The 15,470-nt window shown below is 36.7% G+C and overlaps 1 protein-coding gene across 1 annotated transcript in view; it reads right to left on the bottom strand.

The window, feature by feature from the left end:
- The window catches only part of gabrr3a (gamma-aminobutyric acid type A receptor subunit rho3a), a 50,163-nt gene that overhangs the window by 18,797 nt on the left and 15,896 nt on the right, over window positions 1-15,470 (bottom strand). Inside the window, exons 3-5 of the mRNA XM_017488436.3 lie at window positions 8,073-8,185; window positions 5,876-5,943; window positions 3,018-3,241 (exon numbers count right to left, since the gene is read on the bottom strand). Coding sequence (XP_017343925.2) covers window positions 3,018-3,241; window positions 5,876-5,943; window positions 8,073-8,185 — 405 coding nt within the window. The remainder of the gene's footprint in view (window positions 1-3,017; window positions 3,242-5,875; window positions 5,944-8,072; window positions 8,186-15,470) is intronic.

Raw genomic sequence — 15,470 nt, 5'->3', positions numbered from 1 at the left:
AACTATTCTATGACACAGAAACTAATCTAACACATAAACAACTCCCCACACACACTTGTACGCACATGCAAGCCGAGGTGAAAATGGTTTAACAGAGTGAATGAAGTTCAGAGTTTATAAAAAGGGATGTTATTTACCAGACCATGACCTGAATAAACCAATATTATCAATCTGATTTCACTTCTTTAGAAGGGCTTTAAACTTAATATTATATGCACCAGTCTTAGCAACAGTCTGGGGTATTGCTTGCTTGTTTGAGGGTTTTTCCTTGTTGGTTTTAACATGATGGTTATTTGTTCATCTGGTCAGCATTGAGTGGTGTCTTGGAAGACCAACCAGAATGCTGAATGGAACGATATCTAGTATGAGGTGTGTTTGGAGAGCTGTCGTTGGGAGTTTTCAAAAGCTGGGGAGCTCTAGACTGAGTCTCCGAGCAGATGTTGATTGAAGACTCCCGCCGCTACCGATGAAGTGAGATGAGTTATTTTTGAGCTAGCTGAGAGAGAAGAGGGAACCTACACAAAAAGCAGAGAGTTGCATTTGAACTCTTTTCTAGCTAGTCCCACAATATAAGGGTTCCAACCAACCAGAGATTGTCTTAGGGCTGGGTGTAAGTCAAATGCTCCTCCCATGATGTTAATCAGTCTGTTGCCTCTGCAGATGGGTGGTTCCATGCTTTTTAATGATGCATGGATTAAACTTTGTCCAAAATACTAACATATACATATAATGACGTCCTATCTGAATTTCCTTACTTTCGTCTATCAGAGAATTATTCCACAAACACATACATACCACACACAACATATGTTAAGTACACTATTAACCGTAAAACACAATAATCATGCTAGTATTCCTATACTAATGTATGCTAAATAAACTAAACAATTTGTGGCAACTTAGTGGTTATAAGCACAATAAATCCAGAAGGAAGCATGGCAGAAAATAGGTGATAGGTGCAGTTGTTGTACAGATGTATTAATTTTCACAGTCATTGTTTCTGTGGATTGCTCTTATTGTGGAATGTGCTGATTCAAGAAGGGAAGGGGGCTCCTTCCCCATTTCTTCCTGCAGTTATCGCTTAATGGGTGAAGGACATTAGGTTTTATCTGTTGGTTTACCTGGTGTTGGTGAGTCCAAGAGAAGGGCTTGTTTCACAACCCACTTGTGGCATTCTCGGAGGTTGATTTATGGTTTTACTGCAACATTTGGCCAGGTGGCCAGTGTGACAAAGGCTGCTAGTGTTTACCAATGGTGGGTTTGTCCATCCACCCCAGACTTGTTGGCACCCGTCCCAACAGTGTCTTTGAATTATGGTTTGAGTGGTTAAGGGCTGTTTAAATGGAATGTCTTATCTTTTCTTGTTATCATCTCTGCTGCCTGGTCGATCCTACACAATGGTCTTGAATTTCCTCCATTTCTACAAAGTCTAACTGTAGATTGGTCCAAATTAGTCTTTTTTTTTTTTAGAAATGGTTTTGTAACCTTTTCCAGCCTGATCAGCATCAACAACTCTTTTCCTGAGGTCCTCAGAAATCTCCTTTGTTTGTGCTTTGATGCATTTCACAAACATATGTTGCAAAATGTGTTTGACTCTGTTCTTTAAATAAAACAGGGCATTCACTCACTTCTTATTGTCATCCCATTGATTGAGAACACCTGACTCTAATTTCTCCTTCAAATTAACTGCTTATCCTAAAGGTTCATTTTAACCCAAATAAATAAATTACCAAGTATAATATTTGTTTCACTGGGTTCTCTTGGTCTACTTTTAATACTCATATTTATGCAGATATATAGAAAATTATAAAGGGTTCACAAACTTTCAAGCAATACTGTGTGAGGTCTTGTTAAGGAAAAAGATTGTTGTAGGGATTGTCTGCAGTTGAATATACTGTATGTATTACCATATATAAATGTTAAGGGGTGACACACGTTCACTAAAATACAAACGGTTCTTATTCATATTCAAAATACAAACATGTTTTTTTACTGTGGGTTCTCACACAAAGACACACCTGATAAAGTGCATACAAATGCCTTATGCTCTGATGGTTAAACCACTCCATGACCAATGACGCAAGAAAATATCTACCATTATTCAAACCACAAGTTACCACCATGCCTACATTTAAATGTTTGATGAACTTCAAACAGGATAGGTTAAATCTGATATCTTAAACACTACTACTACAGTCCATATAGTTTAAGACATTTTAAAGATCATATATAATGGCATTACTAATATGACTAATTCAATCAGTAGTCTGATGTACACCGATCAGCACCGAAAACATAGTGCATCCCTGTGCCATCTCTTCCCCAGGAAAATGACAGTAAACATGATTAATCAGACCAGGCCACATTCTTCCAGTGCATCATCGTCCAGTTCTGATGCTCACATGCTCATTGTAGACACTTTTGGTAGTGGACAGGGGTCAGCATGGGAACTCTGACTGATCTGCGGCTACGCAACCCCATACACAGCAAGCTGCGATGCACACTATGTTCTGACACCTTTCTTAGCCAGCATGACCTTTTTCAGCAATTTATGCTATTGTGGGATCAGACCAGATGGCTCACTCTTCGCTCCCCATGTCTTAGGCACCCATGACCCTGACTCCAGTTCACCAGTTGTCCTTCCTTGGACAAGTTTTGGTAGGTACTAACCACTACATAATGGGAACACCACACAAGGCCTGCCATTTTGGAGATGCTCTGACCCAGTTGTGTAGCCATCACAATTTGGCCCTTGTCAAAGTTGCTCAGATCCATATGCTTACCCAAATCAACGTCGAAAACTGACTGTTTACTTGCTGCCTAATATATCCCACCCCTTGACAGATGTCACTGTAATAAGATAACAATGGTATTCAATTCACCTTTCAGTGGTTTCATTGTTATGGCTATTGTTATGTATATATATTTTTTTACAGTCAGTGTAATTGTCTGTTACATACAAACACACAAACTTTTAAGTCTTCAAATTGTCTTTGTGCATACAGCTATGATTGTACCTGACACTGTAGAGAATATTTCCATCTGGATACACTCTTAACATGATGTTCTCCATTGTAGTGTCATGAATGAAAGAACGCTTGGAATGAACAAAGAAGACATCTGGCACCCATATTTTCTTCACAAGTCGTGCATCAAATGTTCGGCTCTTGTTGTTGGTTGATGGGAAGGCCAGTCTGTCATCCTGCCAGTAGTGTCTCAAATACAACGTCATTGTGAAGTCCTATGCACAATTAAGTAATAGTCTAATTAAGCAAATTTAGATGTTTGATTTGCAATAATGATCACACTAGTTTGTGTGCAATACTTTTTAATACGTGTTTGAATAAACTGTCCTAAATGCATTCAGTAACATATTCTGTTAATATACATAAAAAAGAGTAACATATCAATTGAGAAAATATGCTAAGAATCTTGAAATCATACTTGTAAAACACCTGTGTGGTATGGACATCTGTCTATGATGCTAAAGTCACACTGTTGTTCTGTGTTATTGCCATTGGCTGGATTGGGTGTCCAAGAGTGGTGTTTTAAGGTGTTCAAATTAATATTTTTTAGTACTGAGATATTGAAAACGTATTCTTCTTATAATTATGAAGTTGCTGATTACTGATTACCTTTTCGTAATGTACAACTGATTTTTGTATTCCACAACAGTAGAATAGTATTCAAAATTTCAATTATTCTTTTTAATTAATTAGACATTTAATTAATTTACATTACAGCATTTGGAAGACACCATCATTCTAACACAATTATCTCAGTCATACAACTGAGCAGTTGAGGGTTAAGGGCTTTGCTCAAGGGCCCAACAGTGGCAGCTTGGCAGTGCTGGGATTTGAACTCACAACCTTCTGATCAGAAGTCCAAAATCTTAACCACTGAGTTACCACTTCCCTAAATTTAATTACATTTAATTAAATTAGATTTTTTCTGTTGATTTTAATTCTGTTGATATTGATTGTGTCTCTTTATTTAAGTAATTGTACTGAAATTTATTTCAATCTTTTAATGACTCCCAGGCACAATTATCCTTTAGTGGTGCTTGAAAGTTTGTGAACCCGTTAGAATTTTCTATATTTCTGCATAAATATTACCTAAAACATCATCAAATTTTCACACAAGTCCTAAAAGTAGACGAAGAGAGCCCAATTAAACAAATGAGATAAAAAAATATTCTACATAGTCATTATTTATTGAGGAAAATGATCCAATATTACATATCTGTGAGTGGCAAAAGTATGTGAACCTCTAGGATTAGCAGTTTAATTTGAAGGTGAAATTAGAGTCAGGGTTTTTTTTTTTTAATGAATGAGATCACAAGCAGGTGTGAGTGAGCAACCTATTGTGTTTAAAGAAAAGAGCTTTATCAAAGTCTCATCTTTACAACACATGCTTGTGTCATAGCATGAACAAACGAAATTTCTGAGGACCCCAGAGAAAGAGTTGTTGATGCTCACCAGGCTGGAAAAGGTTGCAAAACCAGCTCTAAAAACTTTGGACTCCATGAAATACATAGTAAGATTGATCGTGTATAAATGGAGGAAATTTAAGACCATTGTTACCCTCCTTAAGAGTGATCAACCAACAAAGATCACTCCAATAGCAAGAAATGTTATATTCTGCAATTTTACAAAGGAAACAATAGTAACTTCTAGGCAGCTAAAGGCCTCTCTCACATTGGCTAATGTTAATGTTCATGAGTCCACCATCAGGAGAACACTGAACAACAATGGTGTGCATGGCAGGGTTGCAAGGAGAAAGCCACTGCTTTCCAAAAACAGTGCTGGTCCTCTGCAGTTTGCTAAAGATCACATGGGCAAGCCAGAAGCCTGTTGGAAAAATGTTTTGTGGATGGATGAGGCCAAAATATAACTTTTTGGTTTAAATGAGAAGCATTATGTTTGTAGAAAGGAAAACACCGCATTTCACTATAAGAACCTTATCCCATCTGTGAAACATGCTGATGGTAGTGTCATAGTTTGGGCCTGTTTTGCGGCATCTGGGCCAGGATGATTTGCCACCATTGATGGAAGACTGAATTCTGAAGTATACCAGCGAATTCTAATGGAAAATTATCAGGACATCAGTCCATGAACTGAATCTCAAGAGAAAGTGGGCCATGCAGCAAGACAACAACCCTAAACACACAAGTCATTCTACCAAAGAATGGTTAAAGAAGAATAAAGTTAATATTTTGGAATGGCCAAGTCAAAGTCCTGACCTTAATCAAATAGAATTGTTGTGGATAGACCTGAAGCAATCAGTTAATGTGAGGAAACCTAACAACATCCCAGAGTTGAAGCTGTTCTGTACTGAGGAATGGGATAAAATTCCTCCAAGCTGATCAACAGTTACCGGAAATGTTTAGTTGCAGTTACTGCTGCACAAGGGGGTCACACCAGATACTGAAAGCAAATCTTCACATAATTTTGCCACTCACATATATGTAATATTGGATCAATAACTAAATGAACATGTACAATAGTTTTGTCTCATTTGTTTAATTGGGTTCTCTTTCTCTACTTTTAGCACATGTATAAAAATCTGATGATGCTTTAGTTCATATTTATGCAGAAATATAGAAAAAATGGTTCACAAACTTTCAAGCACCACTGTATTAGGATTAGGTTAATCCTAAAAAGGCAAGCTTCTTTTATTTGAGCCCTAGAGATAACATCCAAAGAGAAAATATAAATGTCACATAATATAAAAACATTTTTCCTGCAAAACCAGTCAGCCATTATATTTTCACACATGCATTATTTGGCTTCCATTCTGTTCTTTGAGGTGCTAAATGAAATTGTAAGTATTCTTTTTTATAAGATCAATGTAAATAAAATAAATAGGCACTCACCATGTTAACCTCTGAGATGCTGTCAATACTTTCCACCTGCACATCAATACCCACCGGAATAGCTGAACCTTGAAAATGACACCACAAGACATGTCAGCCATACTTTGTCTTACCTCAGAACTGCATAACTGTTTTACGACAGTATCAACATAATGCATGTAGCATATGTAGGTAGGTCTCAGTTCAAGTTCTGTGGATGTCATGCAGAATAGATTTGAGTATAACTTTTTTACTATTTTCTTGCTTAATTTAAGGCTTCATAAATTAAAAACACTAAGTTGAACAAAGTGTTCCACAGCACGAAAGACTTTCAAAAGTCAATAAACAAAATTCTATTATATATTTTAATATACAGTTGCAATCAAAATTATTGAATACGATACAGTACATTACAATAAACCCCATTGCAAATTAGGTTTATTGTCAACATTTACAGACTTTCAGCTGTCAAACAAAAAATAGTTTGACACGAATGCTTCAAGTGGTTTCCCCAAATTCAACTGAAAATGTTCATTACAAACAACCGAAAGTCTGTAAATTTTGACAATAAACCTCTAACTGTATTCTAATATATTATTACTGTCTATTACGGCCACAAGGTAAAAAGTAAATTACTTAAATTAAATGTAAATTAATGTAACAAATCGTATTATTCACAGAACAATTAAAACATCAATGAATAAAGATAGCTAAATGTAAAATTTTTCAGAATGGTGAAAGGATTTTAGGTATTACTTATATTACTTAGTGGTCTTGAAAATATTTAGTAATTTTACTGTACGGTAAGCAACTGATTTGCTTCATCATAGGACTGCATGGTTGTGCATATTTAGGCAGAACTTGAACAAAATGATTCTAGGCTTTTCAGTACTAACTTCTAGTCTAGCTGCTTGGCACTTTGATAGAACGATGAGTCACAATATTGTTCTGCTTCCTTTTAATTTTTGTTTGACTTCATACATTGTTCTCTTTGATTTACAAAAAAAATGTTTAATTATGATCCAATGGCAGATGATTCAATGAGACAAAGCCCTCCAGATATTTATATAAAAGCAGAGAGCACTTCACTTTCTAAAATTTAAACATCCTTGTTGTATGAATAAGGCTGATGCTTATATTTGCAGGGCTTTGTGTAGATAAATGCTCTCTGTCTTAATCCTTCTGTTGTGGTTAATGTTGTACTGTGCATTCCCTACATTTTAGGTAGATACACAGAGGCAAGTCTCTTCCCTATAAAGAACACACACAGCTGCATAAATCCAAACAAACACTTACGCCAACTTTATACTTCTTATCACAGCGCAGCTGCTTCACTGCGAAGCAATTGCGTTATACAAATAGCCTCTGGAACAAATACAAATAATGCTGGATATAATCTAAACAATGCATGCAATAATACCTGTAAGACAAAATCTTTGCATGATAAATTTTATTGACCACTTTTCTGTAAGCTTGAACCAACCTTGTTCTGCATGCTGAGAGATAGCCCAAGATTTTAATCCAGATTACAACAAATAAAACAAACACAACTGTCTCCTTTATGCCCACTGTGTGCTTAGCACAAATGAAAATCTGGGTCAGTGTTTTTTTAGGAGGGAAGATTTAGAAGCAGAAGATGACACTAACCTACATTTCTCTCATTGGCTCTCCTGATGGCTGTGCTACACACTGATAATCAGGCTCTCTTCAAGCACTTTATAAGCCGATTGACTTTGGGAGATGCAGGTTCATACTAATGTTAGTTCCCTATTACATACTGACATAAATGTTGCACATTTGTCTTAGTGAAATTACTAAAACACATTTTAAACCTGCTTTAAATTTGTTGTAAATCATTTAGATGTTAATGTTTCAGCTAATATTTAAAAAAAAAAAAAAAAAATGATTTAGAGTCCCCCCCATATTTGGTCGCTTGCATAGCTCACATAGCCATCTTCTCTGTCCCCTTGTCTCTCATACCCTCACATCCAAGCTATCACAGTCAAGCTGACATAAGCACAATCTCTCTTTCTCTCCTTTTAACTTTTTTACTCTCTAGTTAACAAAAATACAAAAGTAGAAAAAAATAATTAGAAACAAGACTCAGTCGCCATCTTAAACTAAAACAAGAATGTAAAATTTTAACTCGTGCACAACCAAAAGCTGCCACTCAAACAGTCATCATGGGAAGTAAACTGAATGTGTTTCATTTTCTCACCTCCAAAGCCAGGTCTCAAGGCAAAGTCCTGGTCCTCAATGCGCAGAAGTTGTTCTGATTTAATTAGCATAGACTTGGTGCTGTCAGTATTCTTCATTTTAAAGGCTATTTTTCTGAAGTGAAAAGAGAAAGAATTAACAATAAAATAAATAAATATACAAATAAACCAACAAATAAATAAATAGTCTTTATATACAATCTTTAGGGCAGCTGTATGGGACCATCTGCAGTAGCAGAAGGTTTAATTCAGAATACATAATTACCTATGGGAAAATTAAAGAACTTTTGTACTGTATAAGCAGCATGTGCTGTAGCATTTGTATCAGGTAGAACTTTTTTTTTTTTGCTTGATTTTGTTAGACTATACTATTTATAGATGCATTCTGAACTGAATTTGACTTGCCTTCTGCTGCTGTAGATGGTACTACATATATACCCTAAAGATTTGTTCTTCCCAAACGCAGCATATACCCAAAATTCATCCATGGTTCAGTGGATAATCTGACCTGGACACTCGCAGGGTACCATGCACATACATTCATGTGCTCATTCACCTAGTGGCAATTTATCCTGGCCAGTCCACCTACTGGCATGTTTTTGGGAGGTGAGTGTCCATGTGGACAAAGGATGAACATGCCCAGAAATTCCACACAGACAGTAACCCAAGCTCAGGATCAACCCTGGAACCCTGTGAGAAAGCAATGCTAAACACTACACCACCATACCACCTACTACACTTCCTATTCACTTCTATTCACAATATGCTCATTTTGAACATTGAAACACAGTCCTGTTTGCCTTTATTCTTCTACAGCTGCATAGTGTACCGATTTATAGTTCCACTGTCTAGTGTCACTCAGAAGAGAATAGGTTCCCTTTTGACTTGATCTCAAAGGTTTCTTCCTCCTTGCCACTTTTGCCTCTGGCTTGCTTATTAGGGATCTACAACCCCAATTCTGAAAAAGCAACTGTATGGGGCCTTCGTTGCTTTATTTTGCGCTTCATAACGCACCACACGCCACACTGCAGGCAGGCCATGATAGCACCCGCACTCTCTGCTTATGCAACCATGCACTTGTAATCCGAGCAGAATGTGGTTTGGCATTTTCCTGCTCTGGATGGCACCATATGTTGCTTCAAAATGTGTACATATCTTTCTGCATTAATGGTGGCCTCATAAATGTGCAAGGTACTCATGCCATGGGCACTGACACAGCCCCATACCATGACAGAAACTGGCTATTGGACCTAACAGCTTGGATGGTCCTTTTCTTCTTTGGCCTGGAGAGCACAACAGTTGTTTTGTCCAAAAATTATTTTAAATGTTGACTCTTTGGATCACAAAACACGATTCCACTGTGCTACTGTCCATCTCAAATGAGACCAAGCCCAAAGAAGTCAGCAGTGCTTCTAGACAGTGTTGATGTCTGGCTTCTACTTTGCATAGTAAAGCATTAACTTGTATCTGTGGATGCAGCGGCAAATGGTGTTGCTGACAAAGGTTTACCAAAGTATTCTAAGCCCATGTCAGGATTACCATTACATAAGAAACTCATGATGGTTTTTAAGTCAGTGACATCTGAGGGATCAGAGATCATACACATTCAGAAGTGGTTTTTGGCCTTGCTCTTTACGCACCGAAATTTGACCAGATTCCTTGAATCTTTTAATTATATTGTACATTGTAGAAGGTGAAATGCTTATTTGCCTTTGGGGAATGTTGTTCTCAAAGTGCTAGATTATTCGCTGGCACATCTTTTGGCAGATTGGCGAGCCTCAACCGATCCTTGCTCTTGAAGTACTAGGCATTTTTTGAAGGCTCCTTGTATACTATGATTAGCCAATAAACTGTTTCACATCACCTTCTTATTTCAACTTGTCACATTGCTATTAGTCCTAAATTTAACCGTCCCAACTTTTTTTGGAACGTGTTGCATGCACCAATTTCAAAATAAATGTTTTTCTTCAAAAAACTTTGCAGTTGATTAGGTAAAATATCAAATACCTTGTCTTCATAATTTTTTGTTTAAATACCAGTCAAAATACATTTACAAATCACTCCTCTTTGTTTTTATTAGCATTTTCCATAGTGTCCCAACTTTTTCAGAATTGGGGTTGTAAATCTAGCATTAAGGCTCCATGTCCTTTCATAATATTGCTTAAAGGGTGAGGCTGAGATCATAAATGACATGATTTTACCATTTATCTTCATCTTAACTACAAAAGTCAATTAGGTGGTATCGGTACTGATTTCTTCTACCTCGACTTCTGTTGAAAGCAATATGCTTTCAAAAAAAATGCACAGCAATATCAAAAACAAACACACAATCTAACTAATCTAGCACCATTCTCACCCTCCAAGTTTGTGCCATGTATTCTCCTGTAGATATAAATTCTTCTGCCTGCGTCGGCTAGGGAATTGGCTGTCAGTAAGCAGGGTGACGGGCCAGAGAAATGCAAGCCAGAAAAACCTCAGTGTCAGTAGCATCATGTTCTTAGCTAAATCAAATGCTCCAGAAAACTGAGAGAAACTAGAAGGTGTACCACTCTGGTCCCAAAGCAAAAGGTGTGTGATCACACTGATGAACCCCTCCTCAAGTGATCACTTCCAAGGATATTCCATTTCTTCAGATTTCTTGTTCTGCACACTCAGCATATTGTACTTTAATCCTATCCAAATAAGCACATGTGCATTGTAGTTGGCAGTCCTGCCAGGCAAAATATTCAGACTGGGCAGCAAATTTTGCATCCAAACTCCACTCTGATGTGGGTCTGTGTCACTGCCTGTATTGTGCATGCATGTATATGTGTGTCAAAGCTGTCCTGGACTCTCAGGACGTGGTCTGTTCTTCTGAAATGCCATCCTGCCCTTCCTCTAAGTAAAACCAAATATCAATTTATTTCTACAATGAGAAAGAATTACATTAATTCCTCTGTAATCTGCTTATGTGTCACTGCTGAAATCTTTCAGTAACCTATAAAGTCAGACTGAGAGAGAAGAGAAAGAGTGCAGCCAGACAGGTTTATAATCAGGAACTAAACCAGTCTAAACCAGCGGTTTAGACATTAATGGCTGTGTGTTGAGTTATTTTGAGGGGACAGTAAATTTACACTGTTACACAAGCTGTACACTCACTACTTTACATTGTAGCAAAGTGTCATTTCTTCAGTGTTGTCACATGAAAAGATATAATCAAATATTTACAAAAATGTGAGGGGTTTACTCACTTTTGTGAGATACTGTAGGTGTGTTATTGGCACCCCTATGAATTTATATAAGAGAAATATATTTGAAGTATATTCCCATTGATATTTTAAATTTTTAGTACACCTGGGTGACTAGGAACAGGAGATTGTTCCACCATGACTTCACAGGGGTATAAAAATGAGGTAACAAATAGGCCAAATTCCTTTAGTCAGAGATAGAATGCACTGAAATTTGCCTGTTGAATATTATAGGTGGTATTTTAAAACAATTTTGGAAATGAACTTGGAAGGTGAATATTGATAATTAAATCTGTAATAATGAAATTGTGTGGGAAATGTTTCCTATTGAATATTCACAGCTTAAAGCTGCAGTACTGATCTTTTGCCTCTCTATCGCCATCTCTATTTGAAACTTAAAACTGCAAGTTACTTGCAGAGTTTTTTTTTTTTTTTTTTTTTTTTTTTTACATGGGTTGTGCTTCGTCACTGCTCCTCTGCGTGGTTGAATCTGATAGTTTGAGGTATTCATATGGGTTGTATATTAGTTTGACAATGGAGGTGGTGGCAGATATGGTTTTCTTGGAGTAAAGGTGAGTTGCTCTCTCATAGCTAGCAGAAGTACAATTTAAAAAAAAAAAAAAAAAAAAGTTAGATACTGCAGGTTTAAATATACAAGCATATTGACCTGCAGCCCAAAAAAATGCAAGCCCTGAAAATGCCACACATTAAAATACAAGAACTGTTGATGCAATGCAACATGTTTTAGTGCAATTCAACATTTTTTTGTTTGTTTAAAAGACATATGTCATATATATTATTATAATGGTAAATTTTACAAGTGGATATATTAAAAAGTAAATGTATATATTGAGATTTTGATACAAGTAGACATAGGGTTTTATACTTCTTAACATGGCTAATAAAGTTTAAATTATTACATTAACTTACAGTGATTAATGTGTCATGATGATATATCCGCATTTGTGATTTACACCAGTGGTGAATTTATTTTTTTCATTGTTCAATAAATGGCATGCAATGCTTTTTTCACAACTCATATTCTGTTTGATTTCTATTTCTATTTAACTTTTTAACTTTCATCTTTGGTTATTGTAGTAGGGTAAATTATACAGTTCCCTTTTGTAGTCTTTGTTTAATAATACTTCAGATCATTTTTAATGCAACATTATTAACTCATTAACTACTATTTCACTAACATCAGCTCATGACCTGTTAATGAATATTTATGTCATGACTTTGCAGGTGCACATCATTATAAACTGACTATCAATTACACATGCAGTACTTCATATAGTATCCAACCCATTTAAAGAAGATGTGAATTAAGTTAAAGACCAGCAACTATGACCTGTGTTCGGATAAAATGAAGCTAGAGTGGTATGTTGAAGGGAAAGTGGACAAAAAATTACCCAAAACTGGACTGATTTTGATAATTTATTGGTAATTTAATGCATTTCTGCAAAGTTGTTAAGCAGGAACAGTGTACAGTAATTGATCATGAAATGCAATAATCTATGTTGGCATAAATGATATGGGCACATGACAGGGCCCTGCACACATCTCTCAGTCATGAACTCCACTTTTTATTAACACATAAATCCTTATGACTCCAGTCATAGCTAAGGTTAGCCCTTTATTAGTTCTTGATTAGTCCATACTTTTATTAATCATTCGTTCATGTTGAAGTAACTATTAATTCAGGTACTAGTACATAATTAATCATGTACCCTTATTGTAAAAAAAAAAAAAAAAAAAAAAAAAAAACCTATCAACAAAAGGCTCGACTAATCAGACATGTTTTCAGCATTGAGACTGTGCCTGGGTCCCGAACATTAATTGGAAGGTTATGCCATAACTGTGAGAATTGTAAGAAAACGCTCTGCTCCCTGCTATAGACTTCACTATTCAAGGTACCAACAAAGAGCCTGCACCTTTTGATTGAAGTAGGCATGGCAGATCATAAAAGACCAGAGATTCGCTCAGGTACTGTGGTGGAAGACTATTCAGTGCTTTATAGGTTGATTTGGGAGCCAATGCAGGGTGGATAAGATAGGGGTGATGTGGTCATATCTTCTGGTTCTAGTAAGGACACTGGCTGCTGCATTTTGGACTAACTGGAGCTTTTTTATGCACCTACTAGAACATCCATACAGCAAGGCATTACAATAATCCAAACTAAAAGTAACAAAAAATTAACTAGCTTTTCTGCATCATGTAGTGGCATTATATGTCTTATCTTAACAATATTTCTGAGCTAAAAGATGGCTATCCTAGTAATATTATTGTGGCAGCAGGGGTGTGGTAAAGCATCGGCTGTGGACGGAGAGGAGACACTTCAAACCGGCAGGTAATGCATGATGATTTTCAAATGTGTGTAGTTATGGAAAGTTAATTTGTTTGCGTCTCTCTGTGCTTTCAGGGCACCCCGTACCAGGCAAGAGAGGGAGAGAGCTGAGCAGAGCAGAACCTTGTGTGTATGTTTAGAAAAGCCGAAGTAAAAATACTCTCCTCTTCCTCGTACCAACCTAGAGTAAGTGTCACACTGGTGCTGAAACACAGGAGGAGTGAGACTGATCCACCGTCATGGAGTCCTCACCACTAGCTGAGATCATCAAGTCCCTCACTGGCATCCACCAAACCCAACATCGGGTCCTGTTAAGGAACCTCCATCACTGAGGTTCCCTTAATGCCAACAAAGTTTTCTAGTCCAGGAGCAATAGTCTAGGAACAATATGATCTCTAGTATCGGAAGCTGCACTAAGGTCAAGTAACACAAGCAAGGAGACACAACCCTGATCAGAGGCCAATAGTAGGTCATTTGCTACTTTAACCAGTGCTGTCTCTGTACTATGATGAGGCCTAAATCCTGACTGATGCATTTCATGAATGTTATTCCTATGTAGCTACGAGGTTAGCTGCTGTGCTACAACCTTTTCTAAGATCTTGGAGATAATGGGGAGATTTGTTATTGGCCAGTAGCTGGACAATTGACAGGAGCCAAGGTCAGGTTTTTAATCAGGGGTTTGATAACTGCTAGTTTAAATGATTTAGGTACATATCCAGTGCTAAGGGAATTATTTATTATTTTTAGAAGGGGTTCAATTACTCCTGGATGAATGTGTTTAAAGAAACATGTACGTAAGGGATCTAGTATACAAGTTGATGATTTTGCTGAAGAGATTAATGAAGCTAGTTCGGTCTCTCTAAGTGGAGTAAAACATTCCAATTTTTGGTCTGATATTGCTATATCATCATATGCAGGGTTAGTTATAAAACTGTCTGGTTTTAAATTAATAGTCTGAATTTCATATCTAATATTTTCAATTTTACCAATGAAAAAAATCATGAAATCTTCACTGCTATATAAAAATTGTGATTGTGTGCCTGTTTCTGTGGTGGTTTTATTCCTAGTTAATTTTGCTACCATGTTGAATAGAAATCTAGAATTGTTTTTGTTTTCTTCTATTAAGGTGAGAGATACACTTTGCTAGCAGCACTTAGAGATTTTCTATAGTTGAGGAGGCTCTCCTTCCATGCTGTTTGAAATACTACCAATTTGGTTTGATACCATTTATGTTCTAATTGTCGAGTGGTCTGTTTTAAGGTATGTGTTTGTGGTTATACCAGGGTGCTAGCTTTTTTCTCTCTAATTATTTTTCTTTTGAGTGGAGCTACCTTATCTAGTGTGTAGCGGAGCTCTGACTACGCATTCAGTCGCCTGATCAAGTTCATTGGGATCAGACGGTGATCCAAATATAACTGATGTCTCCAAATATAATTGATGAGGTTGTTGATGAAATTCGTTGCAGTAGTTGAAGTTCATTCACGCTTGACGTGGTAGTGTGGCGAGGTGCAAATATCATCAATACGCAATTTAAATGAGATGAGATAATGATCTGAGACAACTTCAGACTGCAGAAGTGTGAGTATATTTTCTATGTTTAATCCGTATGTTAGTATCAGGTCAAGAATGTGACTACCATTATGGGTGGGTCCTGTTATGTTCTGATTGATCCCTACTGAATCTAAAATGTACACAACCACTGTTCTCAGAGGGTCATTTGGGTTATCAATATGAATATTAAAATCACCAATCATTAACGCTTTATCTAGAGAAACAAACAGATTTGAGAGCAAATCTGCAAATTCACTAAGGAATTCAGAATATAG

Source organism: Ictalurus punctatus, chromosome 16, assembly GCF_001660625.3.
Source record: "Ictalurus punctatus breed USDA103 chromosome 16, Coco_2.0, whole genome shotgun sequence".
In the NCBI taxonomy this organism is placed as follows: domain Eukaryota; kingdom Metazoa; phylum Chordata; class Actinopteri; order Siluriformes; family Ictaluridae; genus Ictalurus; species Ictalurus punctatus.
Note: the sequence above shows the minus strand (reverse complement) of the source record. Positions and strands in the feature narration are given on the sequence as shown.